General features: G+C 40.5%; 1 protein-coding gene across 1 annotated transcript in view; it reads left to right on the top strand.

Annotated features, from left to right (window-relative positions):
- The first annotated feature begins 411 nt into the window (after positions 1–411).
- sf3a3 (splicing factor 3a, subunit 3) overlaps positions 412–12,575 on the top strand; it is a 30,555-nt gene continuing 18,391 nt past the window's right edge. The window contains exons 1-6 of the mRNA XM_059954419.1: positions 412–578; positions 1,813–1,860; positions 3,692–3,744; positions 4,297–4,402; positions 6,037–6,109; positions 10,567–10,658. Coding sequence (XP_059810402.1) covers positions 483–578; positions 1,813–1,860; positions 3,692–3,744; positions 4,297–4,402; positions 6,037–6,109; positions 10,567–10,658 — 468 coding nt within the window. The 5' untranslated portion in view covers positions 412–482. The remainder of the gene's footprint in view (positions 579–1,812; positions 1,861–3,691; positions 3,745–4,296; positions 4,403–6,036; positions 6,110–10,566; positions 10,659–12,575) is intronic.

The raw sequence follows: 12,575 nt of genomic DNA, 5'->3' as shown, positions 1-12,575 counted from the left end.
ACTGAATGGCGGTGCAGGCTCGAAGGGCCGAATAGCCTACGCCTGCACCTATTTTCTATGTTTCTCAGTTTCTTGGAGCAATGTATTTTCTCAGATGTCAGTCAACGAATGCCCACTGATTGTTCGCCTGACCACCAGGAGAATATTGTGGAGTCTGGGAGCTGTGCATTAAATTTTTGCATGTCAGTCGGGGGCTCCTGGGAGGGCGGGGCCCGTTTCAGTTGAAACATAGCTATGGTCGCCTATGGTCCTAGTATTATCCCATATTTTCACCATGTTGGGAACTATAAAGAACATTCTCTTCGTGGGAAGCTTCAGCGGAACGGAACTTAGTCACACAACCCGAGCAACTGCGGAAGGTTAAAGCAAGCCCACCTTCTGTCGGGCTGGGAACGTCACGTTCGCTCAGCTGTCCAATCGGTGAGCGGGTCCGTTGCTGATTGAGGTCCGTTCTCGAAGCTGCGAGTCTGTGTGACGTCGCAATGGAGACCATCCTGGAACAGCAGCGCCGCTATCATGAGGAGAAGGAACGTCTGATGGATGTGATGGTGAAGGAGATGATGGTGAAGAAATCCACGGTGAGGAATCCAGGGAAGTCCCGCCCCTGGGCACTACCTTCACAGGGCCCGAGGTGGCTCTTTAGTCGTGGCAGTCCGCTGAATGAACGGAGTGGCATACCCGGCCCCTGATCAGGAAGGCGATCCTGTTGGTGTTGTGGAAACTAGGGAGAGGACCCCCTCGGCCATTTCTCTCTGCTTCCTTCCTCCGGCCCTTGCTTCCTGAAACCCCAGTTCAGGAGGCTTGCACCTGGGCCCCCGCTCCCTCGCCCCATGCCACCCCCCTCCCTTACTATCCCAGCTTGTGGCAGTTTGCCAACCTCCTAGGGAGCGCCGACTTGTAGGGTCTCCACTCCTATCCCATCGCTGTAAAATCCTGGACAACTGAAGGACAAATGTTCAGGCTATTCCCACCACAGAGCCACAATGACAGTGATTCTTCTTACTGCGCTTTTTGTATTCTGCTCTACACTCTAGTTTCCTTGTCTTAGTCAATTTGCTTACGTTAATGTTCCTTCCCAAACCACGGTTTCTTCTTTCCTCTCAAGCGTGACATTTAGTTTACAATGATCTTTATGTCCCTCCGATTCCCCTCGCACTTTCACCCTTCCTTTCTTTCATAGGACCACCACAACTGCTTAGCTGTTACTTTTTCTGACATCTCTAAATTGTTGCACAGGCAAATAAATCAACTTACCTTCCGCCATCGTGAAAGCTTGTTCCCTCTTAATATCCTGCTTCAATTCTCAATCACCTGCTGATTCCTCTACGTTCAGATTTCTGTCCAGCAAGTGTTGGAGGTGCAACAGACCCTCTCGCACAATTGCTTCCTGTCCAAGGGCTTCAATACTCTTTCCCAGTGATATAATATCAATTCAGTCGACTTCATTGCTCATCATCTGACGATCAAGTGCAATAAACGATTGCTGGAAATCTTCATTCAGTGCTCTGGTCGGAAACTTAATTGTTGCATCCCTTTTTGATGTTTGCAAATGTTGCTCTTTCTGCATCAGTAGCTTTGAGTATTCCGATGCTATAATTTCAAAATTTTCGAGTAGAAGTGTTGCTTCTCGGGTATAGGTGCAAAGATTAATTCAGGTTTGTTTCGTAGTCATTTAGAAACATGGAAACATGGAGTGATTTATTTACCGAACAAGAAATCGTTCTCCAGTTATTGAGCATCTTAGGTAGTAGGGCCAGGGCTTCTTTTTCAATATTTGCTTGATTTTATTTAAGTAATTATTTTATTTTCTAGCTTCGAGACCAAATCAACTCTGATCATCGGGCCAGAGCAGTGCTTGATGTGAGTACTATCCCTTCTTATTTCCTGGTTGTTTTAAGACTGCTGCTGTTTAGTCCTTACATTGACAATCCATTGTATAGATCTCTAGATTTTTGTAAAACATATCGTTTGGACTCCGATTTGTAAAAGTGCTCTTTTCATTCATTCAGGTGCCTTGCTGTTCGGCATGGGCGATCCTGTCTCTCCAACCATCATGGTCCCTGACCCTCCGAGTTGTAGTCGTTGCCTCCCCTGTTTCTAACCATGATGTTAATCCATCTATCATTTTAATTCTTTGTCTGCCTCTGCCTCTGTTTCCTTCCAACTTTCCATTCGTAACTAAATGTTCCAATGTCTCTCTTCGCATGATGTGTCCAAGAATTTTGATTGCTGTTTTCTGATTTTTTTTTAAAGTAATGTACGTTTTGTTTACGTTCTCTGTAGAACTTCTTCGTTGGTTATCTTGTCTGTATATGATATGCATAGGATTCTTCTGAGGAACCACATCTCTGCTCCATTGATTCTTTTTTCCATTGCATTTGTGATGGTCCATGACTCGCAATCATACATCAATATAGGAAGAATGTAGCAGCTGAACTCAAATCAATTATGGTCTCAGTGCTCTCTTATAAAAGTGTAAAACTTTTTTCTAGGGTAAACCATCTAAGGATTTGGTGTATTCTTTTACAGGACAAAATAGTTGCTAGTCCAATTTCTTTCTCAGTAATGGGCTTTCTCAGGTATTGATAAAGTTCCACTCTCAAATAGGATATGACATTTCAGTAGAGATGGAAACATTGCTTATATGCAAGGATCACATGATAGGCAACAGTAGGGAGCGGAAACGGAAGATCATCGATTTTCCTTCCTCAATGTGTTTTTCCACTGGAATGAGTCCTGCTGACTCAAGCAAACCAAGAATCATCAGTGTAATCCAGTGAACTATTGCGAGGGTTCTCATTTGGAGCAGATGTTGTCGTGTTTCCTGCATCCTGATTTTCCTCCTTTTAGCCTATTCCTGCTGTCTTTATTCCTGTTATTCCAGTATAACCCATTAATATTAAACATGACAATCTATTAAAATGGCAATCAATTCAAGTACCATAAAACACTCAATAATTAGTCATTTAATTGGAGTCTATATAGCTATGGCAGGGAAAGGAAAAGAAAAAAGTTATAATAATTAACTTTTGGCTTTTAATGATTATAAGTGTTGAATTCTTGATTGACTTTTTTCTTTTAATTATTCAATTTATCATGATGTTTCAATGATAAAACATAAAAGCATTGACAGCTAGGGTGGGAGTGAGGGTTGCTGCTAACTTTAAGACGTTTGTGGAGGAGTTTCGTAAACAATTTACCCAACAAAATGTAGCTGGAATGGCAGAGACTGTAAATGGTGAACTGATACAACCTTGACTTCATTTAAGTGAGTGGCCATATTGCTGCTGATGCAGGTCTGATATTTTTCAAGTTTCTATTTTACTGCTGACCTCCATGGGATCAGGACCTCTGTATTTCCACAGGAATCCTGAAATTTGCTAGCAATTATGCTGAGAAATGCCGGCAGTTGTGTGCTGAATTGTGGGTGGAAAAATTTTCCTCAAAATCTAGTCCATTGTATTTCACTTGTTAATGATAAACAAATATGGAATATTACAGTAACTTAAAAACTACAAGTAAATGTTAGCTTTTATTTTTAAGAGTTATGCAAGAATTAAGAATTTTTTAAAAATGGTATTGTAAGAATTTTTTTTTGCTTCTTAAGTTGTAACTGTTTTCTTATACAGATTACTGTCTTTTTTTTTAACACGATTAAAATGTTATGCTTTGAAATGTATTTATTTTCCAGAGATACATGGAAGTGGCTGGAAACTTAAGAGACTTGTATGAAGATAAAGATAGGTATTTGCTGTTACTGAAATAAGATCTTCGGATGGTAAATCCAGTATTTCAGTGCTTGGTATATACAGCTCCAGTTCTTTTCCCAGAATTTTTTGCTTGAAACTGGCAAAAAGTTACATATTACATCTGCTGCCCAAATAGCATAAACAGATTTATTAATAAGCATATTATTTCTTTCCACCAATGGCACTTTAAAAAATGTTTTCACGTTTATTGCCATTCACTTTTACTGATGTATGTGACTCTGCCTTTGGTTTAGCTGCATCATAATTAAAACATTTAATCTTGTTTCAATAATACAAATGTATTTTCTTTAGTTTGAATGAGTAACAGATATTTTCAATAGTGTATTCTGACTAAAATCTTACAGCAGTGTTTCCCAACATTTTTTTTGTGACATAGTCCAATATCATTTCCATGGACCCCAGCTTGTGGATCCCTGACAGAAATTGTTCAATGTATTGATGACTGGATTTACTGCTTTATCTGTTTTATCTTCACTTTGTGCATATTACAGTCCTTAACTTTGTAATGGCTTTGTTTGTCTGGCAGTATGAGAAAGGACGAGTTAAATGCTATTTCAGGACCCAATGAATTTGGAGAATTCTACAATCGGCTGAAGATGATCAAAGAATTCCACAGAAAACACCCGAATGAGGTTCGTACTCTCAAAGTAATGAGTTTATTAAAAAGTTCATTCCCAATTGTAGTGGTTGTGTGGTCATCACTGGTGAAGCCAGAATATTTGTCCCATTCCTAGCTGATAGCTATCTGAGTAGCTTGCTGAAGCATTCAAAGGGGTTGAAGTGTCAGTTACTTGGTGGGTCTGATGTTAGCCATATAACAATCACAGCACGGAAACAGGCCACCTCGGCCCTCCTAATCCGTGCCGAACTCTTAATCTCACCAAGTCCCACCTACCCGCACTCAGCCCATAACCCTCCACTCCTTTCCTGTCCGTATACCTATCCAATTTTACCTTAAATGACACAACTGAACTGGCCTCTACTACTTCTACAGGAAGCTCATTCCACACAGCTATCACTCTCTGAGTAAAGAAATACCCCCTCGTGTTTTCCTTAAACTTTTGCCCCCTAACTCTCAAATCATGTCCTCTCGTTTGAATCTCCCCTACTCTCAATGGAAACAGCCTATTCACGTCAACTCTATCTATCCCTCTCAAAATTTTAAATACCTCGATCAAATACCCCCTCAACCTTCTACGCTCCAATGAATAGAGACCTAACTTGTTCAACCTTTCTCTGTAACTTAAGTGCTGAAACCCAGGTAACATCCTAGTAAATCGTCTCTGCACTCTCTCTAATTTATTGATATCATTCCTATAATTCGGTGACCAGAACTGTACACAATATTCCAAATTTGGCCTTACCAATGCCTTGTACAATTTTAACATTACATCCCAACTTCTGTACTCAATGCTTTGATTTATAAAGGCCAGCGTTCCAAAAGCCTTCTTCACCACCCTATCTACATGAGACTCCACCTTCAGGGAACTATGCACTGTTATTCCTAGATCTCTCTGTTCCACTGCATTCCTCAATGCCCTACCATTTACCCTGTATGTTCTATTTGGATTATTCCTGCCAAAATGTAGAACCTCACACTTCTCAGCATTAAACTCCATCTGCCAACGTTCAGCCCATTCTTCTAACTGGCATAAATCTCCCTGCAAGCTTTGAAAACCCACCTCATTATCCACAACACCTCCTACCTTAGTATGATCGGCATACTTACTAATCCAATTTACCACCCCATCTTCCAGATCATTTATGTATATTATGTGACTCACTGTTAAGGTCTCTTTACAACTCATGCTCTCAGCATTTTTTTATTTGTACAATTTGTCTTTTGCACATTGGTTATCAGTCTTCGTTTATGACTTTTTTGTAGAACCGATAGTATTTATTTATTTTTCCTGTGAATGCCTACAAAAAATGAATCTCAAGGCAGTCAATGGTAACATGTACGTACTTTGACAAAAAAACTCTTCTTGGGCATCCAGCTATGTACAGATAAGCCTGAGAAGAGTTTATTCGTCACGTACACCAGGAAAGCATTAGATCCTATTTCATATATGCACTTTCATAATAAGTTTACTTTGAATTTTGAATTAATGGTGTAAATGAATTTAAAGATATGGTGGAATTTGAGCTTCAATTTATGAATGACTAATGTCTGCCTAGTAGTTGGTTTTATATTTGTTGATAATTGCATATTTCTGATTGAAACTAATCAATATAAATTATATTTAACTTTTTATCTTTGCTACAGATAAGTATTCCAATGTCAGTAGAGTTTGAGGAGTTAATGAAGACACGAGATAATCCAAGTGAAGAAGCACAGAGTAGGTGCCGTAGTTCTGAGTTTCTGCGTTTTTTTAAATGTAATCATGGGTAACATTGTGTTAACACTGAAACCTATGGGAAAGTCAATTTCAGTATACTTTACTGACTCCAGTTGCTCAATTACCTTAAAATGCATGACTACTTTTAACGATAATGACATGAAGTGCTATTAAAACATTATCTTTTTTCCATTTATCCAAGTATAGTGGCTTGTATTCTTTATTATCTAATAACTGTCCTTGTTAAATATTGCCTGCAACTAATTATTGCTCTTAAGGCAACAAGTGTATTGCATGGAATTCTTCTGCAAAAATTATTCCATCTATGGTATTTGTAGACACATCACATCTTCAGCTTCCAAATGCTACACAGTTTCTGTATACCATGCCTTGTCTGAACCCACTTAATACATAGATCATACAACACTACAGCCAGTAAAGACCTTTAGGCCCACAATCTTGTGCTGGCTTTTTAACCTACTCCAAGATCAACTTAGCCCTTCTCTCCCACAGAAACCCTCCATTAAGCTTTCATTCATATGCCTATCGAAGAGAACAGTGTGTTCATGCCCACCATTTGGAAGGCTTGACCTGCCCCTCGCAGAGCTGTGCTGACTATCCCTAACAAGACTATGTTTTTCAGGACCAAAGATTATTACTTAAAGTAAAAAATCATGGGATTGGGGATAATATTCTGGCATGGGTGGAGGATTGGCTTTCTAACAGAAAACAGAGAGTTGGGATAAATGGTTTATTCTCAGACTGGCAATTGGTGACTAGTGGTGTTCCGCAGGGGTCGGTGTTGGGACCCCAACTCTTTACAATCTATATTAATGATTTGGAGAAAGGGACTAAGTGCAACGTATCGAAGTTTGCTGATGACACAAAGATGGGAGGGAGTGTAATGAGTCCGGAGGGCATTGAAACCCTGCAGGGGGACATAGATAGGCTGAGTGATTGGGCAGACATTTGGCAGATGAAATATAATATTGACAAGTGTGAGGTCTTGCACTTTGGCAGGAAAAATAATAGAGCAAGTTATTATCTAAATGGAGAGAAACAGGAAAGTGCTTCTGTGCAAAGAGATCTGGGGGTCCTGGTGCAGGAAACACAAAAAGTTAGTATGCAAGTGCAGCAGGTGGTCAAGCAGGCCAATGGAATGCTGGCTTTTATTGCTAGGGGGATGGAGTATAAGAACAGGGAGGTCTTACTGCAGTTGTACCGTGTATTGGTGAGACCACACCTGGAGTACTGCGTGCAGTTCTGGTGTCCATATTTAAGAAAGGACATACTGGCTCTCGAGGCAGTGCAGAGAAGGTTCGCTAGGTTAATTCCGGGGATAGGTGGGTTGATGTATGATGAGAGGTTGAGTAGATTGGGACTCTACTCATTGGAGTTCCGAAGAATGAGAGGCGATCTTATTGAAACATATAAGATTGTGAAGGGGCTTGATTGGGTGGATGCGGGGATAATGTTCCCAATGATGGGTGAAACTAGGACTAGGGAGCATAATCTTAAAATAAGGGGATGCCGTTCCAGGACTGGGATGAGGAGAAATTTCTTCACTCAGAGGGTAGTGGGGCTGTGGAATTTACTGCCCCAGAGAGCTGTGGAAGCTACTACACTCAATAAATTCAAAACGGAGATAGACATTTTCCTGGATAAAAGTGGCATTAGGGGATACGGTGAGCAAGCAGGTAAGTGGACATGAGGCTAGGTTTAGATCAGCCATGTGATCTCCTGGTCCAGTTTTCGATAGCCTGGATGGGTCGGAGAGGAACTTTCCAGATTTTTTCTCCTCAATTGGCAAATCGTTTTTTTTTTCCCCCGGGTGATCACATGGGTTTGGGCAGGATGAATAATAAAATAAAATGGGCGGCATGGTGCCGTTGGTTGGCACTGTTGCCTTGTGGGATTCGGTGATAACTAGAGTTAAGATTGGATCAGCCATGATCTTGTTGAATGGCGGAGCAGATTGGCCGATTGGCCTACTCCTGCTCCTATCTCTTATGTTCTTATGTTGCCAAATGTTTGTAAATCCTATCAGAGAATCTTCTCCACTAATTTACCTACCACTAAAGTAAGACTCACTGGTCAATAATCAATAATTCCCAGGATTATCCCTACCCCCATTTTCAAACAAATAACATTTGCTACCATCCAATCTTCAGATAGTGGACAGTGAAGACACAGGGATCATTGTCAACAGCACAGCAGTCTCTTCCGTTATTTCCTGTAGTAACCTATGGTATATTCTGTCCAGTACTGCGGATTATCTGTTCTAATGTCTTACAAAAGTTCAAACGCATCTGCTTTCTTAACTGCAACATGTTACAGCATACTAGCCTGTTCTACACTGATTGTGAAATCAGTGTCAAAGTCCCTCTCACTGATGAATACTGAAGCTTAATTAAGGACCTCTCCTATCTCAACAGTCTCCAACTCCACATGTTTCTTCTACTATCCCTGGTCGGTCCTACCCTCTACTCTAGTCATCCTGCTGTTCTTTACATACATATAGAACACCTTGAGTTTTCCCTAATCCTACACGTGAAGATCTCGTGTCCCTTTCTAGCTCTCCTAAATTAGCTTTTTCCTAGCTATTTTATAAGAGCCATATCCAGTGTTTGCTTCTTGAACCTTACGTGTGCTTCTTTCTTCATCTTGACTAGATATTCCAGTTCTCTTGGCAATCTAAATAATGTCCATATTTCTATTGTGTATTTCCCGGAGAACATCCAATCCCAAGGTCAAGTAGTTGTGGTCACCATCTCCAAAATTCTCACCCACTGAGAGATTTGTCACCTGCGTAATACCTGATCTAGTACGGGCTCTCTTCTAGTTGGCATACCTACATACTGTGTCAGGAATTCTTCCTGTACACACATAACAAGTTCTGCTTCATCTTAACCTCTTGCACTAAGGAAGTGTCAATCAGTATTTGGGAAGTTGAAGTTATTCATGACAACAGCCCTGTTATTTTTGCACCTTTCTGAAATCTGCCTCCCGATCTGTTCCTCTGTGCCCTATTGTTTTTGAAGGATCTATAGAACACCCCCAGTATAGTGATTGCTCCCTTCCTGTTTTTCTCTTCCATCCACACTGACTCAGTAGACAGTCCCTCCATGATGTCCATCCTTTCTGCAGCAGTGATACTATCCTTGATAAGCAATGCCACCCCTCACCTCTTTTATCTCCCTCCCTATCACTTTTGAAACGTCTACACTCTGGACCATCCAGTAGCCCTTGTGACAGCCAAGTCTCCTAATGGTCTCAACATTGTAGCTCCATGTCCTTACCCATGTGTGCTGTAGGTTCATCACTGTTGTTCCTTCTGGCATTAAAATAGACACACCATCCAGCTGATTCCATTTATGCCCTATCCACTGCCTTTCCTCACATTTCATTGATCCTTACACCAACTATTCCATCATCTGACCTATCACTCTGATTCCAATCCCCCTGCCAACCTAGTTTAAATCCTTCCTGACATCTTTGGCAAAGTTGCCCACAAGGACGTTGGTCTTTCTTGAGTTCAGGTGTAACCTGTCCCTTGTGTACCTTCCCCAGAAGAGATCACAGTGATTCTCAAATTTGAAACCCTGCACCAATTCTTCAGCTACATGCTCACTTGCAAGATCATATTCTTACTCTCACTGGCACGTAGCACAGGCAGCAATCCAGAGATTACTGCAATTGAGATCCTGCTTTTTAGCTTCTTTCCTAGCTCCCTATATTTGTTCAAGATCGCATCTGTTTCTAGCTATGTCATTGAATCTAATATGTATCATGACTCCTGGCTGCTCCCTCTTCCCTTTAAGAATTCTATGCATAGATTATGTATTAAGTTATAGGCTGATTACACCATTAAAAATATTGTGTGGTTTACCAATAGACTTTGTGCAACTGTAAGGATGCTGTGAATGTCATGGTGACTATTTATGACATGTAAAATTATGATGGAATAATTTTCACATAATATATTTTAACAAATTTTTCCTTCACCTTTTAATATTGTGAAATTACTTTTAAATTCCTCTCTGGTATCATAGTATTATAGTTTTATAGCATGGGAATAGGCTCTTTGGACTAATCCATCCTTGCTGATCAAGATGTCTTCCTGAGCAAGGCCCATTTGCCTGCATGTGGCCCATACTCCTTTAAAACAAAAGTTCCCAACCTTTTTTATGCTGTGCACCCCTACCATTAACTGAGAGGTCTGTGGACTCCAGGTAGAGAACCCCTGCTCTAAACTTATCCTATTCATGAATTGTCCAGAAGTTGTTTAAATGTTGTAATCTTGCCTTCCTCTGCTACGTCCGTTGCTAGCTCATTTCATAAACCACCAATCTTTGTGAAAATAACAGTGACTGTTTTAACATCATTATTTCATAATAAGCTTTTCCTTGATTGTGATTGAAATGCAAATAGAAATTAAATCCAATTTCTTTTTGTAGATCTAGTTGAGTTCACAGATGAGGAAGGATATGGACGCTACCTTGATCTTCATGACTGCTATCTTAAATATATTAACCTGAAAGGCTCAGAGGTAAGTTGCATAAGGATGAGGAAGTTTAGTGGTGCTGTAGTAGTCAAAAATCTTGGTGCTTCTGTTTATCTCTCGATGGATCTTGTCCAATAGTTCTCCATAAAGGTGATCATTTATAAAGACACTGTTCTGAAAGTTTCCCCACAAGCAAGAAAATTGAAGTTTGTGCTGCCTGGACATTTCACGTTTAGATGAGAGCGAGTTTGTTTATTTATTGAGATGTAGTGCAGAATAGACACTTCCAGCCCTTTGAGCCATGCCACCCAGCAACAATCCCCCAATGTAATCATGAGACAATTTACAATTACCAATTAACCTACCAACTAGTACATCTTTGAAATGTGGGAGGAAACCATAGCACTTGGAGGAAACCCACGCGGTCACGGGGAGAACGTACAAGCTCGTTACAGGCAGCAGCGGGAATTGAACCTATATCACTGGCACTGTAAAGCGTTGTGCTAACCACTACACTACTGTACTGTCCCATGATGCGTAGTTCATGGGATTAAAGGAATAAAACCAGTAAAACAGAATGTTAGCATAACTTGAGCCAATCTGTGGATTGATTTCAATGTTTTAGTTTTGTTTCAAAAGGATAATGTGCAAGGGGACTTGTTTATTGGAAAGTAAGCCCCTAGATAGATATCTGATGGATAGGGGAATCAAGGGATTTGGGGACAAGGCAGGGACTGGGTATTGATAGTGAATGATCAGCCATGATCTCAGAATGGCGGTGCAGACTCGAGGGGCCGAATGGTCTACTTCTGCACCTATTGTCTATTGTCTATTTTCTGGATGTTCTTTAAATAAATTACCTTTATGAAACAAATGTAAGATTCTGTGATTTAATGATTTACACTTCGTCATCATTGGATACAGAGTCATTAGTGTCCCTGGAAGGGTTTTGAATATAATGAAATATCTCTGTCATGTGTACAAATAAAAAAAGTTAAATCACATCTTGGAAAGTAGTTAATATGTGGCCAAAGTACTTCTTGAAATGTTATTATTGCTCCCTCTGGTGGCAAGTGGTTCTATCCCTATTTAGAGTTTTGATTCACTCTCGGTTGATAGCTATTCAAAGTCATGAAGTAATACAGCTCGGAAACAGGCCCTTTGACCCAGCTAGTCCATGCCGACCACTGCATCCTTCCTGATAGCACCTGTTGCCCATGTTTGTCGTATAATCCTCCAAGTTCCTTCCCATCCATGTATCTATTCAAATGTTGCAACTGCACCCACCTTAATCACTTCCTCTGGTAGCTCATTCCAGGTGCTCACTACCCTCTCTGCAAAGAAGTTAATTCTCAGATCTCTTTTAAATCTCTTATTTATGTTACTCTAGTTTTCTACTCCTCAACCCTGGGGAAAATTCTATGACCATCCGCCTTATCCATAGTTCTCATGATTTTGTTAACTTCTGTGAGGTCATCCCCCATTCTGCACTCCAGGAAATAACCAATTCAGTTTGGACGACTTCTCTCTCTTAACTCAGTCCTCCTAGTCCAGACAGCATCTTCAAATCTCTTCTGCAATTTCTCCAGCTTGACAAAGTTATTCCTATAACAGGGTGCCTAAAACTGTACATAATATTCCAAGTGCGGCCTCAGCAACAAATTGTGTAACTCAACATAATTTCTTTCTCCTGAACTTGATACCCTAATTGTTGAAAGCTAGCATGCTAAACACTTTCTTCACAGCCGTGTGTACTTGTGTGGCCATTTTCAGCAGACAATGCCCTTGTACTCCCAGGTACTTCTGTTCCAAAAAACTCATCAGTGCCCCTCCATTCACTTTGTAAGTCCTACCCCAGTTTGACTATCCAGAATACATCACCTCACACTCATCTAAGTTGAAATCTACTTGCCATTCTTCAGCCTCTCTCCCTAACTGATCAGGCTCTCTTTGCAATTCATT

This window comes from Hypanus sabinus, chromosome 30 (assembly GCF_030144855.1).
Source record: "Hypanus sabinus isolate sHypSab1 chromosome 30, sHypSab1.hap1, whole genome shotgun sequence".
Classification (NCBI taxonomy): Eukaryota; Metazoa; Chordata; class Chondrichthyes; order Myliobatiformes; family Dasyatidae; genus Hypanus; species Hypanus sabinus.
This window is presented reverse-complemented; position numbering and strand designations above follow the sequence as displayed.